The sequence below is a fragment of the Fundulus heteroclitus genome, chromosome 11 (assembly GCF_011125445.2).
Source record: "Fundulus heteroclitus isolate FHET01 chromosome 11, MU-UCD_Fhet_4.1, whole genome shotgun sequence".
Taxonomy (NCBI): Eukaryota; Metazoa; Chordata; class Actinopteri; order Cyprinodontiformes; family Fundulidae; genus Fundulus; species Fundulus heteroclitus.
In genome coordinates, this window is record NC_046371.1 from 35,177,809 (window position 1) to 35,195,349 (window position 17,541).

Below are 17,541 nucleotides of genomic sequence, written 5' to 3' on the forward strand. Positions count from 1 at the left end.
TTTTGAAAAATGTTTATAACAGAATCCTTGAAGCACATTTTACGCTCCCATCAATGCGGCACAGCATACATTCTATGGATATAAACACTTTTATTACAGCCTGAAGCACAAGACGTCAAACTAATTCTTACAACCCATTTAAAAAGTATGTTTCTTCTAGTTGTTATATAAAATCTATTACTGCTGTTTATTTTTACCGTTGCTTGCCAGATGAATTCTCGCGGTATTTGTGCGTTTAGAACTAGCGTGCTGCATATTATCAATCAGGCTGGCCTGGTTTGGTTTATTTTGCCTGGCATCATAGAATTAAAAATTTCAGCTGTGATTAGAAATAATTTGTTTTAGACATATTCTTTGTTTCTCCTCCAAATTCACATTTTTTTCTGTTACAGCCACAAATCTTATGATAAGCATAGTAATGCATAAATCTGAAATATTTGGTGTTCATTAGCCCCTTTGGAAGTCAAACCTCTGTAAAAACAAATTTCACAGCAATAACAGGTACAAGGGGAAACTTTGGATAATTTCCTTTATAAAATAATTCAAGCCCATTCAGAATTGAACGTTATTTTTGTAGCCGCAGCTGGATTTAGGTCTGTACTTTGACTCAGCCATTCTCAACGGTGAATATGCTTTGATGTAAACTATGCAGTGTAGCTTTGTCGTGTCAGAATTGAGCTTTCTCACCTAAATACCGACACCACACAAGAAACAATATTGGTCCCTACAACTAAAGCTGTATTCAGACTTCACAGTAATAATCCATTAATCTGTATCTCATAATGCAGTTGCCGTCTATGAGTGGAGGTAGATTAGAAGAAACCAGGATTGCTGTGATTCTTGAGAAGTTGGATTTAGTTTTACTTTTTCTAAAGTTGTTGATGGTGGGGAAAGGATTGCTGGTAGATCTGGTGGTCAAATCTGGAGGCTGCCTGTGGCTTGGGAAGTCCAGTCGCCTAAAAAGTAAGGTTTACGTAGAACACTAGGAGGCTTAAATTTACAACACTGGCTGATCATCAGGCAAAGAGTGGCTATTAGTGATGAGGCAGGCTGTGATAGGCTTATTTACAGGAAATAGGAAGCCTGTTCCTTCCAACCATGCTCAGAACTGAAGAAGCTTTTTCTTCAAAGAATTTAGAGAAGTTTTGTTGCCTTCTAATATTATCTTGTTTTGGTTTGAGACCCTCGTGTAGGCAACAATTACGAGCACCAGAGAGAATTGACAAATGATTGTAAAGAAAAAAATTCAACTGCATAAAAAAACGGTGGTTCCCCTGAACACAAAGCTGATAAAGCAAGCCCTACAGCTTCATTTATTGATGTGTGCATATCTTCCCTCATAAGAAATAAAAAAAAACATGTTTTAGTTTCCTTCCACTTTACAATTATGCTCTACTTTGTGTTCGTCTTTCACATAAAATACTGATAAATCACATTAAAGTTAGTGGTGGCCTTTAGACAAAATGTGAAAAGTTCAAGAGGTATATATACTTTTGCAAAGCACTAAAATACTCTAAAACTACAGGCTTGTCACATAAATATTGGAAGGACAATATTGCCATAAACTATTGTATATTGAATGTTTTATAATAATCAAACAAACAATTAATCAATAAATCTTTATTCATATAATACTATTGCACTTGATAACCAAAGTGCATCAAAGGTAAAATTAGAAATAACTAGCAAGAGCAAGTGCAATAAAAAGATAAAAGTAAAAGTGATTCTAAAACAGGCAGCCAGGGTAAAAAGGATAAAATAGGGGCGATGTCCTCACATCATCTTTTGCCAGTGAGCAAGTGTGCAGCAGCATTTAGGACAAGCTGAAGATGATGGAGAAGGGTCTGGCCGATGCCACTCTGGAGGGAGTTGCAGTAGTCCAGTCTGGTCATAGTCAATGCACTCTTTCAAGGGCAGTTGGAAGAGGCTAGGGCTTCATTATAATAATCAACCTCAAATGATAAAAGCTAGACTGGACTACTACACCGACCTGCCCAACAAATTTGAGATCAGTAACAAAAAATGTGTGACAGAGTCCAAACTAAATTAATTTATAATGTATGTATTTTTAAAATGGATGCCAGAGGAAGCAAGTTGAAGGAGAGGAGCATAGGTCCTAAAATGGAACCTTGGGGTACTCCAAACTTCAGAGGAAGAAACCAAACCTAACTGGACAGAGGAGCTTTTGCTGGATAGACCTAAACCATTGCAGAACTGACCCTTTGACACCAACGGATTGCACCAAGCCATGTAATAAAATCTCTTGGTGCACTGTGTCAAAGGCTGAGGACAAGTTTAAAAAGAGCAAAACAGCAGGGTCACCCAAGTCTGCAGTTAAAGGCGGGTCAATGAGAACTCTGGGAAGCGCTGTTTCAGTGCTGTGACAGGATTTACACCAGACTGGAATTCCTCATTTATTCCATGTAGCTGTAGATACTCCTGTAATTGGAGCTAAACCACCCTTTGTAGTACTTTACAAAAGAAAGGACAGTTTAGATATCAGCCTTAAGCTTGTCTGAACATCAGGACTAATGGCGTCCTTCTTAAGAAGAGGTTGGACCACAGCGAGCTTAAAGGCAGCAGGAACACAACCTGAAGACAGAGAGGTGTTAATTAAATTACAAATGAATTGGCCTACAGCACTCAACACCTCCCTCAATAGTCTGGGGGGAATAGTAACAAACGGACAATGTGACTTTCAGGGACTGGACTAGTTCTCAGATCTGGGAGATGGACATAAGTTCAAAGTGGTTAAAAACACCAGTAGATACGGGGAGTGTGGCAGAATAATATCAGAAATGTATTTTATTGACATGAAAGCTGAGTTCTGCATGGAGAAAAGTGTTTGATTGTTTATGTCAAAGAGTGTGAAGTAGCCACTGCTACAGTGCTGAAGGTTACTGCTTCACGAACAACGTTCCTAGTGACAGAGAACGTCCTTTCCTGGCGCACCGTGTCAGCAGAAAGTGCTATACGCTTACACACACTGAGGGTTTGTTTCACATTGGCCCTCAGCTCTTTTCACACACAACTGACTAGCACCGTCAGCTCAAAGAAAGGTTTTCAGTGTTTTCTGACTGCTTGGTCTCCAACTTCAGAGAAATAGTTTTTTTTATTTCACTCCTTTATTTTTCACTCTGTCATAACGTTATGTGACAGACTGAGAATCTGACATAAGGACATAGTGGGAGTAGAATTAATCGATCATATCCTGTGACTTTATTAAAGAGAAAAAAAAAATGAAAGGTATGTTTCACTGTGATATGTAGTGAATTCAACAGCTCCTCCATTGTCATCTCATCTCATTTATTTATTCCTTTCTTAATACTGACCATGTGAAAGCTGATCACTTTACCTTCTAACGAGACTTTAGCGACACTTAAGACATGCTGCACAGTGCTCGTTATGTGATAAGAAATGTGTTAGCCCTCTCCAAATGACCTTTATCACAGCACATTGCACTGAGACACTCTTGTGTTATTGCCTAACCAGATGGGGCTGCAATCCACAATCATAAAAAGCAACGTTTTGCACAATCTTACTCAGCATTGGCTGTCTTTAAGGCCTGCACAGGGAGTTAACTATGGTAAAATCTAAATAGAGGACACGCTGTTTGGCATCCCTTTGTACCACAGGCGTACGACTTTAAGTCTTGAAGCTCTGCGTTCATGCATGACCTGCCCCTCTGGGTCAAAGGTCAGATGCAGCTGATATGATCTGAGCGATGAAACAGCGTATTGAGTCAAGATAAGCCAGTAGTCAATAGAAGGCAATGGTGGAAAGGTGAGAAGAGCAGACTTTGGACCTGACTCCCCTTGCGCTCCTTCTTGGACTCAGCAGCAGCACATCGCTTCGTGTGCCTTCTTTCATAGAAATATGAAAATTGATTTTGCGCCTGTGGACGTGCCCCTCCAGAGGAGGCTGCAGACCGCTGCAGTGGTACAGTGGGTCTTCTGCTTCCTGGGTCTGGGTGAGTGTTGGTGTCGACCGCAACAACTCCTGATGTTAGAGCAAGCGTCGAGCGAGGGAGAGTGTGTGACAACGTCCAGAGGTTGGACGCTATGAAAAAAGACGAGAGCAGGTTTTTTGGCTTACATGCATAATACACCACATTTTTCTGTTGCAAAATGCTGGTGCATGACGTGGTACCTGATTCAGATCGGTCAGCATTAAATGAATCAGTTTACCTCTGACTGGTATATTATAGTGATAGTTCTCTTTTGAGGACTACCTACCGCCCTGAATCATAATAAATATTTTTATACGGTGTTTGAGTCAAGGTGGCATTCACATAACTGAAATTTTAAATAAGCTCATTTATCTACATCTACTACTAAAGCCCTTTGTAAAAACGTCCTTTGAAACTCTCAATCTGTCATTTACTCCTGGTCCTCTGCAGCTAATTCAGGTGGACAGAAGGAGGAGGGGGAGCAATAAACACGTTCAAGATAAGCCAAACACTTTTTTTGTTATCAGATTTGAGGCCTTTATTTCCCTCGGAAAGGGTATTAAAATCGGCATATCAAAGATATAAGACTGAGGGAAGTAAAATCATGAAATTCGCTTCCAGTATAATCATAGTGGGTAGGGATTCACTTCTTTGATAAAGTAAATGCTGAAGTTCTGTTTTTTTTTTTTTTTTTTGTTTTTTTTATACATTTTCTTCATCTCCCGCGATCACATCAAATTTCAAGGTCACATAAAACACATACAACTTGTTGCAAAACTTTTTATAAGCCTTTGTCGCGTTTTAAAGCTGCAAACCCACTGAGATAGGGGCTTCTGACTAAATTGATTGGCCGACGGGGGAACAATCAACCAAACAGCCAGCTAAGAAGCCAATGGTAACTCTGGGGGAGCTGCCGAGATCCACAGCTCAGGTGGGAGAATCTGTTGACAAGACAATTATTAGTTGCACACCCTAAAAATCTGGCATTTATAGAAAAGGTTGCGAGAAGGAAGACATTTGTGTAAAGAAAGGCATTAAATTTATAGTTTGCTTCTTACCATGTAGAGGACACAGCAGAAATGTGCACAAAGGTGCTCTGGTCCTATTTGACCGAACTGAACTGTTTAGTCTTCATACAGAATGGCATGTGTGGAGGATAGAGGGGTTACTTACAGCTACTTAACACAAATTCAGAGTTCTGTTTGGGCAACCTGAGGAAAATCATGTATTGTTTTGCTTCTACTTTGCCAATATGTAGAGTACAAGTTTGTGCTCGGACCTGCAGGTCATCCATCATCTCAAACCTCCTTTTCTGACAGACCCGAGCACGTTTCCCTCAGAGTGTCCTGAGTTTGTTTCTTTGACACATGCGGTAGCTATGCTGCCATAGTAAATGCCCTTGTTCATGGATGTTTGTCTCAGTGTACAGAATACTGTACTGTTTGAAGACATACCCACTCCATATTGCTCAATGTTTGCTGAAATCTGCACAGATGTCTTTTATTTTTTACAATGAGTCACACCAAACTTTACAGAAATGCCCATTTTAGTTTGCAGAAACCCTGCAGAGATTCATCTTTTTTGATGCTAATATGGACTTAAAGCTAGTGACCAATGGCCTTCAGATCTGGTCCATCTTTAGATAATGATGTATCCAGTGGCAGTTCTTGACCAAATTTACCAGGGGGGCCAAGGTAGGGGACAGTGTTTTTTCACAGGGGCACAGAACAAAAATATTTAAAAACAATAAAATGGCAATATTTAACTGTGTAATAATATTAAGTGAGCCACTTGTGGCTCTGGAACTGCAGGTTTCAGACCCCTGATCTAGCAGTTGAAAACTTTGCCCCATGCTCAATACGGCTAAAGCTAAACGTGAAACATCTTAAGTTTTAAATTCTTTTTAGAGTAAAGCTGTATAGGTAAAAAAATAATATTGGTCAAAGTGACCAATCAGTTATGGTTTCTTTGCCATTGCAAATAATTATGAAAAGTTTATTTAACATCATGCTTTTAGTACAGGGGCCACAACAGTGGCCAGGGCCATGTCTACAGGGGCATGGGCCCCTGTTGGCCCCTGTCTAGAACCGCCCCTGGATGTATCCAGTGGTGTAGAGAACTCTCAGAGTTTTGGAAGAAAAGCATCAATCAGGCTCTTTCTACACCGTACAGCTCCCATTCACTTGGTCGTGTCAGGTCACGTGAACACAGAAAAACAGGTGATCACAGAAAAACAGGACAGGCTTGTGAAATGCTGTACTGAATATTGTTCAAGCAGATTGTGGTGTTGTTTGTTGCATCACTCATAAAACTGTGTCCTTGCTGTTCATCGTGTTAATGCTGTTCCTCCTCAGCACCCACCTGCATCATCTTGTTTTTGTACCTGATCTTCACTCGCTTCTGGCTGATCAGTGTGCTGTACGCCATCTGGTGGTACTACGACTACGACACCCCTGCACGCGGAGGTCGCAGAGTGCCCTTTTTGTGTGGTATGAAAATGTGGGAGCACATGCGAGATTACTTCCCCATCAAGGTGAGAGAAAGAGCTAAAAACAGCTTTTCTGAATATTTGCACATTACTTGTCCCAGCAGGCTTGAGGTTGGTGTGTGGTTGGGAATACATGTCAGAGTACAACAACAGAGCACCTCACTCATTTACTTAATCTAACAATTTATCTCAGTCTTCTCAAGAGTAACAATCCTTATCTCGGTCCATGACAACAACTGAGTCTCTGATCTACTCCCCCCCACTGAGACACATATGCTACACTTAAAGTAAAAACACAACCGAGTAACAAAGTGAGGATTCCCACAGCAGGATTTCACAAAATGCAAACTATTTAAACATTGCATTGAAGAATTAAAAAAGAAAAAAAACAACAACAGCTAATTCTGAATTGTGTGTATTTTGGTGGATGAAATCACAAGAGGCGCAAGAATTAAGCTGATCAGCTGGCATTAGCAAACCCTCTGGCTGACGAGCAACATCGTACACAGTTTCACTCAAATTCTGAAGCCTTGTAGTTAAATTTGAGCTGCGAGGGGTTCTGCTTTAAGTGTTTCAGTCAGACGTTGACTCCACCTGCCATGATGGACTCTGTGGTGGATGGCAGATAGGAAGCAAACAGTGACAAGAACAATAAATTGTCTGCAGAACTTTACCTTTCTCTTTACTCTCCTCTTAGGTGTTAAGTTTTCCATCTGATGGTTTCTGTGCATTTTGGATGCTTATACAATAAGTAAAGTATATTCTGCTTGGATCACCTGAAATCTTTATAAGCCAGAACAACGGACTGCATGTGGTCAGACTTCACATTACTTTAGCTTACACAGACATCCTCTCTCCTTCTGGCTTCTGAGGAAAGAGATATTCTGAGGGTGTGTGCTCGGTGCTCATTTTCACAAAAGTAGGAATAGAAGCTGTAGCCTTGCAGGAAAAAGTAAACGCTCTGAAGTAGGAACCTTTTAAAATAAAACAGGCAGATAAAGAGAAAAATAAATGACTGAAAATACACATGGACATAACTCAGAACAAATTTGATGCCTTATGTGATGTCACCAGATGCATGCATGTGTGTCAGCCTGTTGTAGGAATGGCAGATTTTATAACTGCTAGATATCAAAAAGTGCAAGGTTTCTGCTCTCGAGAGTTTAACATCTGACTTCTCACAGCTAAATCCTGCAGCTTTGAGCAGAAACAGCTGCACTCAAGAGCCAAAAAAGCCATATCATGGCATAAAGTAGAGGCATATATCTTTTTAAAGTGTATAAAGTGGCTGAAACTGTGCCTCCAGTAGCGAATGTTGATTTTTTTGTACTGTGTAGTAACAGCACCCTGCCACTAGATGTCAGTTTTTCCAAAAAGAGAAAAAGTGATGCAGAACGAATTTTTTTGCAGATAAACTCTTCAAATAGACCTAATAAGTTTATGTAACTGATTTTTTTTATGTAAACTGAACTGAAATTATGTAATCATAACCGTTATCTATACAGGTGCAACCGGCCTTTTAATGACTTAATGATGCCCAATATAGAAATGAGTTTGACACCCCTTTCTGACAGCAATCCAGTATTGTAGAGCAGTTAGTATTATGTATACTGTAAGGACAAAACCCGCTACTTTTCCCTTGCATTTATTTATAACACTAAGCCCCAATGTCCAGCAGCATCTTACACCACAGAATGACACCAGTCTCTGGTATCTGTAATCAAATCCTCCATCAACGTGGTGCCCTTTTTTTGATTTTCTCAGGTTTCTCAATGGATGCTGCTGCAAGACCAAAGGGTCTTTTTCTGATACTTCAGTGTGGAATTAAAAACTAACTGCGCCAGCATGAGCGAATATGCTTGTCTTTTGTAGCTCATTGTGTCCCTCTGGTGGTCATGCTGGAATAGTGTACCTAGATGACTTCATTGTTGATGCAGTTTGGATCTGTGATCATTTTGATCTCTTCTAGTAAGTTTTTCTTACTATAAATATTAACATCCAGAGTGAGCCTACTGGATTTTGTTTTATGGATTTTTGTTTCTGGCCACTTAGTGAGAATTAGGACGGCCTACTAAAACAGAGTGCAACAACATTAACAGTAGTCCAGCAGCCTGTTAACATGATATAGAGGAGTTGACACACACCATGCGGCGAATTTATTAGATTTAATCTAATCCCTATATGAAAAATTCAAAAGCTTTTTTCTTTAAACATCGTTCTATACACTGAGTTTACAGCTAATAGAAATAAGAAGATTAAACCAGAATCCTGAAGGAAAAGGGGGAAAGGTTTAGATTCTGACTGAGGGGGTCAGAGTTCATACTCGCACAGTTTACCCTTCGCAGATATCTTTACTAACACAGTAATTTATATTCACTAGTTTAGCTGAACCCTCTGGACTAATCAGATGCATGATTTTACAGGCAATCCAATTGCACTGTTTTTGTTTCACAGAAAAAACAATAAAAGTGGTTTTGATGTGCAAAAAATATTTCTTGCCTAATATACTTACGGCTCTTTTATCACATCACTCTTTTCTACAAATTAGATCCTCTGACAAGAAAAGAAACGACACAGAACAATAAGTATCACAGGGAAAGAAGCATACAAAAAAAAAGGGGGGGGGGGTAGTTGCATACATGGATTATTGTAGCACAGGTAACAAGAAGATTAAATTGATCATTTCATACAAATTGATAAACAATACAAAATTTGACTTGTGCATTTAAAAATATAATACGAAATACTGAAAAATGTGTGCAAAGTCCGGGTGCAGTGATGGTGCAGGGTTAGAGCGCTACCCATGTATGATGGAGGCCTCAGTCCTCGGCACGGCTGTCCCAGGTTTGAGTCCTGGCCCGCAGACCTTAGCCCTCTTTTCCTTCTCTCTTTCAACCACATTTCCTGTTAGCCTGCTGTGGACTAAAGGCCACTACTACCACAAAATAAAAATAAAAAGTTTTACATTTTTTTGCATCAGGCTGTCTCCACACTCCTGTTAGGGCTCTGCGCGGCGGTGATACCAAAATGAAAGTTTGAACCTTAAAGACATTTCAGATGCGGGGGAAAAAGTCTTCTCTACTTGTTATTCATTCAGTTCATAGTGAATCATGTCCTGCCTCATCTGACTACATGGCACATTATCGGTAACAAAGAGCCCATGCATGGGCAAAGACAGCCAGGGAGTCCAATTAGTTGCATTGGTGTGCGCGTACCCACCGTTTCTAATCTCAGCCGTAATGATTCTGCAGATGTACGTTCACATTTAAAAGGACAACATAAATGCAGAGAAGACAGTGACGCAGGTTCATGCGCAGTTTAGGGAACTCAGAGTGCAGAATTCACATGCAGATAAAACGAGACGCACCGACTGCAGCCCTGAGGTCCTTTTTATTGAACATCAGGACAACAGGTTCAAAACGGCAACATTTCAGCTGACTTCAAGTTGTTTGTAAAGCTGCATCAAACTGAAAAACGAATAATCCTATTAATATCACAGAAAGATAACCTGAGTAAACAGAAAATGGGGTTTTAAGCGAGGATTGCATTTATTTAGGAGAAAAATGCTGTCAAAGACGTCATAACAGCTCTCTCTCTCTCTCTCTCTCTCTCTCTCTCTCTCTCTCTCTCTCTCTCTCTCTATATATATATATATATATATATATATATATATATATATATATATATATATATATATATATATATATACATCCATCTATTCATTTCTTACTCGCTTTATCCCTCATGGGGTTGCGAGGGGTGTTGGTGCCTGTCTCCAGCATTTGAATGGGCGAGAGGCAGGTACACCCTGGACAGGGTCTTTAGGACTGGCCTTATCAGCCAACAAATAACCAATGCAAATTGATCGCTGCAAGGTCTGGGAAGACATTGGCCTTTTGTACTGCGAGTCTTGAAGCCTGGATGTGGATTTACTGGTGATCAGGCAGGAAACAGGAAGCGTGAGAATGGGGGTTGAAATGCACCAAAGGTCTGAGATGCTAAAAGCCATGGGGTGCATGGGGCGACTGCTCTGGAATCTTAGTTCTTTGATACATTTTCTGTTCGTTTTTATTGGAGAAATGTTGCCTAATGTCTGAGAGAAAAATTATTTTACACTTAATTAATTAAACATTTTCGTAATATTTTCATTTATTGAATGTGGCTACATATATGCATAACCCTTTGCTAGTTTTGAGCCAGAGACTGAGGTGTCTGATCTAAACCAAAAATCTTTACTTAGGAAAGAGAGGTTTTATTATTATTATTATTTCACACAATCGTATTTGCTTGAGCACTCCTCAGCTTCCTCCAAAACATTTGGTATGAGTGTTCATCTGCTCTGCATCCTTCTGCATCAGCTGCAGTAAAAGTGAATGTTTCGCAGAGCGGCACTGGGCGAGAATAAAGAAAACACCCAAAAGCCCAAAAGAAGATGCAGACGTTTTAAAATTGTTTTCCCCCAAATGGTAAATAATACCTTCTCTAGCGGCCTCAAAGCGCATCAGTGTGATGCAATAAAATGAAAAGACTCCATCTGGGTCCTCTTCAAAAGAGCCTGGAAACGAGTGATTGGATTAAACAGCGGCTGAATTTCAGAGCAAAAGTCCAGTGGTCAGATAAACCAGGGTCATCTTTATAGTCACGTCACCTCCAATGCATTAAAATAGGAAAAATGAGCAAAAATGTTCAAAAACATTAACCCCTAACATAATAAAATGCTGTAATGAAGCTGACTTAATCCCGAGGCAATAGCATAGCCCGCTAACAGGCAGCAGAGAGACCATGAACATTAATCTCACACAGATGCCTGTATTTGTTTGGAGGCCTGTTTGAAGTTGAGATTCTGGTGCTAAGCAGACAAGTCTAAATTGCTGAAGAGTGTCTTTTGTTACTATTTGTTCACATCCATTGGTTTGGCACCTTTTATGAGTTAACAGAAACAGACCAAAGTGTGGAAGTAGGTCATCGGATTTTATGTTTCAGTCTGCCTTGATACGAGTTTTCCTCTTCTAATGTTATTGATTTCAATTGACATTATTATTATTATTATTATTATTATTATTTTTTTTTATTTTTTTTATTAACTTGTCTTTTTCATTGTTTTCAGGAAAAATACAGTTCCCCATTTTCCCTGTTTGGTCTGGGCTATAATATACAGGGGGGCACCTCCTGGATCCTGATGACTTTAATTAATTGGAAAGTCAAGGGTGCGAGTTGAAATCTTTGGGCTCTTGGCCATCATAGTTTGAAATAAAGCAGGTTCTGAAACGTACCACCAGCCTTTACCGCCATAATGCTAAATTTTTTAAGGCTTTGAGCCGCTTCTCTATTTGTTTTGCAAGGTGAAACGGTAGAATAGAGTTAAGGTGCTGGTTTTAGGAAACTGATCTTCAATAACATCTCAAACACAGATGTAGGCTGTAAAGTGCTAAACACTCAAAAGGGAAAAACAAGCACCCGTATTCTTACGGCTTTTCTAATTATTTCATTATTGATTATGGACTAACTAAGATAGTTGATTCAAATGTTAATTATTTTAACTGTTCTGATTTAGAACTGTCTGGTTGAAGGAATTAAAAAAAAACTGATTCTGAACCATTTTTTAGTGTCTCATCAGCCTGGAGTCTGGTGTTTAGTCAAAGCTGCTGATGAGTCATGTGTTGCTTATAAACGTCACCATCTGAAAGTAGTTTTTACAACCTCAAACTAAATCTAGCAGAGCAAGTTCCAATAGCCTTTCCCACTAAATGTCACTTCTAAAACTGTGTGGCAGCGCCAAGCTACAATCACAGTGTAGACTGTTCTTTTCAGGAGGCTGAAGAAGAGTTTATGGATAAAGTCGTAGAGATTTACAAATAGCTTCCTGTGACTTTTATTATAAAAGTGATTAGGAACTATTTGAAGAATGTATTTAATTTTTTTGATCCATTGATTTAGATCTGAACTGCCGGTTGTAGATTAGAAAATGTTGCGGTGGATGTTTTTTTTTTTTTTGCAGTGTTTTACGATTTAAAAGAACTGAGAAAGTGCAGCCTTGATTCAATTAAATCAGCCTGGGTGAAGCTGACTCAGACCAGTTTCTTCAGCACGTGCACAAAAACTGGACTCGAAGAATAAAACTGCCCAGACAGGTCACCGCTCTGTCATCCAAAGGGAATATGCATACACTGAGTTGTGTAGCAACAGTGCAATGACCAACACTTTATGGGTTGCAATGAAGCAACTCTAATATTTGGTAGGGTAAGGGGTAAATGTGATAGAGTGCACAGACACTGAAGTAGCAATACTGTAATTCTGTTGCATCATGTTCAAAATGTGATGCAGACATTGGGGCTACAGAGGAAAAAGGTGCTGCGGAGCTGACGAGTTAAAGTTTTTGATTTACTGTGGTCAAAAAGTAGAGCAAAATCAAACAGAAGACATTTAAATGGGCTCACACTGCCTTTCTAGGTAAATCAAAGTTTACCCAGTGCATATAGAGATCTCATTGAGGCAAAGCAAGTTTATTTATAAAGCACTTTCAGGACCAAGACAATTCAAAGTAAGGTTTACTTTTACTTTATTAATCCCCAAGGGAGAAATTGAGTTGCCAATGATATGTCAAAAACGCATATACACAGGCAAAAAAAAAAAAAAACACTCACACTGGCTACAGACCACAACAAAAATGGCACATCATTATAATATAGCAACATCATTGACAATATTATTATCAATGGTAAATGCTATCCAGACCTGGAAGAAACCCAAATCAAGATTTTTCCAGGAAGTTCTAATATATTCTATTCTAAATATATTGTGATATGTGTTCATACAAACCTCATTAACTAAGGACACCATGTAGATTTAACACGATTGGAACCCTCTAAGTTCGATTTGATCAATGGGGGAATGTTGCTGGGCACAAGCTGACTTGACTGCAGATTTCCTTTACAGCTTCAAGTTGAATAAAGGAACAGAAAATCAATCTGAATTACGGAACTTAGGAAAGTCAGAGCTGTGCTACCAACTCTGACCTTAAAATTCGGAGACGTTTCTGGTGAGCAAAGGTCTGTGGACTTGAGCATTTTGTAGGTGCTGATTTGCTTTCTTTAAGATTTGACCTCCATTTTTCCCACTGCAGCCCAAGTACCAGGATTGTTTCTCGTCCCACAGTTTGACAACGATGGTATTAAATGAAGTAAACGTTTGTGTGAGGAGGGATTTACTTTTACCAATGCTCTTTCTTTTTTTTTACCTCAGTTGGTGAAGACAGCTGACCTGGACCCCAGAAACAACTACATCCTGGGCTTCCACCCTCATGGGGTGCTGGTGGCAGGAGCCTTCACCAACTTCTGCACCTTCGCCACAGGCTTCCCGCAGCTGTTTCCGGGCCTCACCAGCTACCTGCTCATGCTGCCTCTGTGGTTCAGGGCCCCATTCTTCAGAGACTACATCATGTGTGCTGGTGGGGGCCTGACAAGTTGAAGTTTGATAATCCGACTGACTCATCATGTCCCACTTTAACACTCGCTTAAACTAACCTGGACATAGTTTGTCAGGTTTAAGAAACTGACACATATCCTGTTCCAACCTTGCAGGTCTGATTCCATCTGACAAAGAGAGTGCCAGCTATCCACTCCGCAAGAGGCGAGGTGGTACTGCTGTTGTGATAGCTGTCGGTGGGGCCCCAGAGGCCCTTGATGCCCATCCTGGTACCTTCAATGTGCTCTTGGCCAATAAGAAGGGCTTCGTCAAAATGGCAATGGAGCATGGGTAAGTGCAGAAAGCCCTGGGGTAAAAGATGATTCCTGTGGCAGCTGATTCTCTGCAGTCCTGTGTACAAAAAGATAGTTTCAATCTAATTACTCTGAGTTTCCCAACGCGCCACCATGGCTTCTCAAAACAGAGGCCCTTTCAAGTCACTTGCATGGAAATTCCCGAGAAAGCACTTTTCTTCTACGATGGGGGATTTCGTTTAATCTTAAATGGTGTTTAATCCAGCCGCATTTCAACCAAAACAATGTTTCAGAGCCCACCTGGTGCCAGTTTTCTCCTTTGGTGAGAACGAAGTGTTTGATCAAGTGGAAAACCCCAGAGGGACCTGGCTTCGGTGGATACAGGAACGGCTGCAAAGCATCATGGGTATATCGCTGCCTCTGTTCCATGCTCGTGGCATTTTCCAGTACTCCTTTGGCCTGATGCCCTACAGACAACCCATCCATACAGTCGGTGAGTTCACAGCATCAGCTATCCGCTGCTGCATCCAGCAGATCCCCTGAGCAGCTTCTGCTCTTTCACATCCGCCACCTTATAAAAGTATTCAGCCCTCGAAATTTCACCCAGTTTGTCACAGTTACAACAACAACAAAAATAGAATTTACTTGTATCATCTGCTTGTGTGACGGAGCAACACAAGGTAAACCATTCTTGTGGAGGGGGAGGAAAATGATGCAATTTTCCAAATTCTCTACAGAACAAACTTTAAACAAGCGTGTGTCCTGTTTTTCTGATGGCCTCCAATACTTGAACCACTAAACTTCCCCCCTGACCTGTCTGCTGTGTGTCTTGGTATCCATGGGGCTGTTTGTTCACTAATGCTCTCTAACCTCCGAAGCCAGAAAGACAACAGCTGCATTTCTACTGAGATTAAATCAACTTTCGACTTTTTGTTTGACTTCTGAAGCACTGGATTTTATTTGAGGCTATCAGAGTAGAAGAAGGGTGAATACATATATACACTAAGCTTCTAAGAGTGTTTGTGTGTGTAGAAAACATTGTAGTGGTTGTGATGGCAAAATGGGAAAAGGTGTAGCGGCATCTTCTACAAGGCGCTGTATATTCCATATTTGCTGACAAGTTTTAACGAATAGCCTTGCAGCAGTCAGATTTGATGTAAACACGAACACTGGCCGACACCCACGTACAGTAGCTCTGTGATGCTGGATGGCATGCAGGCCTCATGTATGACATGTGCTTTAGATAAACAGCCTGCATCATGCAACACTGCAAACCGTGAAGCTGATAGAGAGCTGGCACTGAGCATGCTGCCCCGCACCTTCTCACCTCTCTCTGCAGTTGGCCGGCCAATTAGGGTGGAGAAGAAGCTGAGGCCAACGGCAGAGGAACTCGACGCCCTCCACCAGCTGTATATGGACGAGCTCAGCAATTTGTTTGACGAGCACAAAGGCAACTACGGAGTAGACAAGGACGTCCATCTGAATTTTGTGTGACCCTGACCTGGAAATAAGGCGAATTGAATGGTTATTTATTAGCAAAGCTCTGGTGCTGCATGTTCAGATGCTTTTCCCTTTTGATCTGAATTAGCTCTAAACAGGCTTTTCATTTAAATCCCAGTGAATTTATCACTTACAGAGCAATGCTTCCTGATGTGTCAGTCAGTGTTGGATACAGCTACACTGTAAAAATGATTGCCTTATCTTTGATTTACTTTACTTGTTGTTTTTGTATGGTTAATTACTTCATTTTTATTTTGTCTATTGCTAAATATAGTTTGAGTAATTTTTTTAAATAAAGGTTTATGTATAAATGTTTGTTGTGTGGATGTGATTCAGATGCAAACAGTCATTAAAGTACTTTGAACCTAAACTCTGTCCCATCCTAACGACTGTTTCCTGCTGCATAAAAAGCGTTTTAGCTCATTCTCTTAGATCTGGGTGGCATTTTTGCGCCAATAGCCCCTCTTTGTTTTGCAGACATCATAAAGACAACATGTGAGACTGGCCACCAGTCACCTACTGAAGCAGATTAGGCCACGCGTGCACACGCAGCCATGAACGTTGTGACCCCTGCAAGCCCCTGCTGGCTAGATCCTATGTGTAGTCCAGATAATCTCCCAGTGAGACAGTGCAGAAGATTGTCCCAAAAAACTCACAGTAACCAGGTCTGAAGATATGGGCTCTGTCCACTTTTCTATTGGTATTATAGTTTAGTCCAAAAGGAACACCAGAAATATGAAGAAAAAAAAAAAACTCTCATCTTTAGATATTGCAGATATTTTAAATTTCCTACCAAAATTAAGTCCATATTACTATGAGATGTGTTCATTCATTAGATTTTTGTGTAGGTAACCAGTACACAACGATTTAAAACTAGTTTCATTAGCCCTCTTCTGACCTGAACCTCTAACCCGAACATTTTTATGAGTTTTATACACCAGCAGTCAAAAGTTTGGACTCACCTTTGTGATTCAATGGCTTTTCCTTATTTTAATGAATTCCTACATCGCAGATAAATAGTAAAGACATCAGAACTATGACTCAATACTATATAGAATTGTGTATCAAACATAAAATTGTGAATTAACTCAAAGCACCTTGTATATTTGAGCTTTTTCTAAATACTTTTTTTGGTCACTCTTGGCCTTCTTTCGATGATCTTCATGAGGTTAGTCACATGAAATGGTTTTCCTACAGAGTTCCCAGAGGTGGTGGTAAAAACCAAGACGAAGCAATGAATGAGAGGGTGAGTCCAAACCTTTCACTGGTAGTGATGACGGATGATTTCTTTTCCAGAAATTATTTTAATGAGAAACATTTATCAAAAGTCGAACAGATAATTTCAGAAAACTCTATTTTGTGGACTTAACAATCAATCTGTGGTGTTTCACACGTGAGTGTGTCTTACCTAATCTGGCTCAAGCTGAGGGGACCTAAATCCTTCTGAATTTTGTCGTCTGGAGGAAGTTAATTGGACAGGATAGAACAACGAGCACATAACTGGCTTTAGTCTGTTTCAGCGAAAGTCACAAACAAGTTCAGGCAAAAAAAGCAGAACCACAAGAAGCAAAAGTTTAATTTAGTTGCTGGTGCAGGAACCCACTCTCTAAATTTTTTTCAACAAAAAACTGACATCTTTAAGCCTTAAAAGCTGGACTTGTCTGATGCCTGTGTATCATACAGTATGATACATTCATACTAAATCTTCAAATCACCACAAAATCTAGCTGCACCATGATAGATATTATTATTCAATAAAACCATGAATCCCTGAGAAAGTTGTTTCTTTGGAAACAACTTTGGTTTTACACTAAAACTAGAAAATTACTTGAACTAAGTTAAACTGTTTTAAAACAGACATTATCCCTGTGGGTTGATGAGAAAAG

At 40.0% G+C, this 17,541-nt stretch overlaps 1 protein-coding gene across 1 annotated transcript; it reads left to right on the forward strand.

Moving 5' to 3' along the window:
* The first annotated feature begins 3,759 nt into the window (after positions 1-3,759).
* mogat2 (monoacylglycerol O-acyltransferase 2) lies at positions 3,760-16,953 on the forward strand. Its single transcript, XM_012865210.3, has 6 exons — positions 3,760-3,970; positions 6,304-6,482; positions 13,680-13,884; positions 14,018-14,192; positions 14,449-14,648; positions 15,495-16,953. The coding sequence occupies exons 1-6, from the start codon at positions 3,877-3,879 to the stop codon at positions 15,647-15,649; spliced, it is 1,008 nt and encodes a 335-aa protein (XP_012720664.2). The 5' UTR covers positions 3,760-3,876; the 3' UTR covers positions 15,650-16,953.
* The last annotated feature ends 588 nt before the right edge of the window (positions 16,954-17,541 follow it).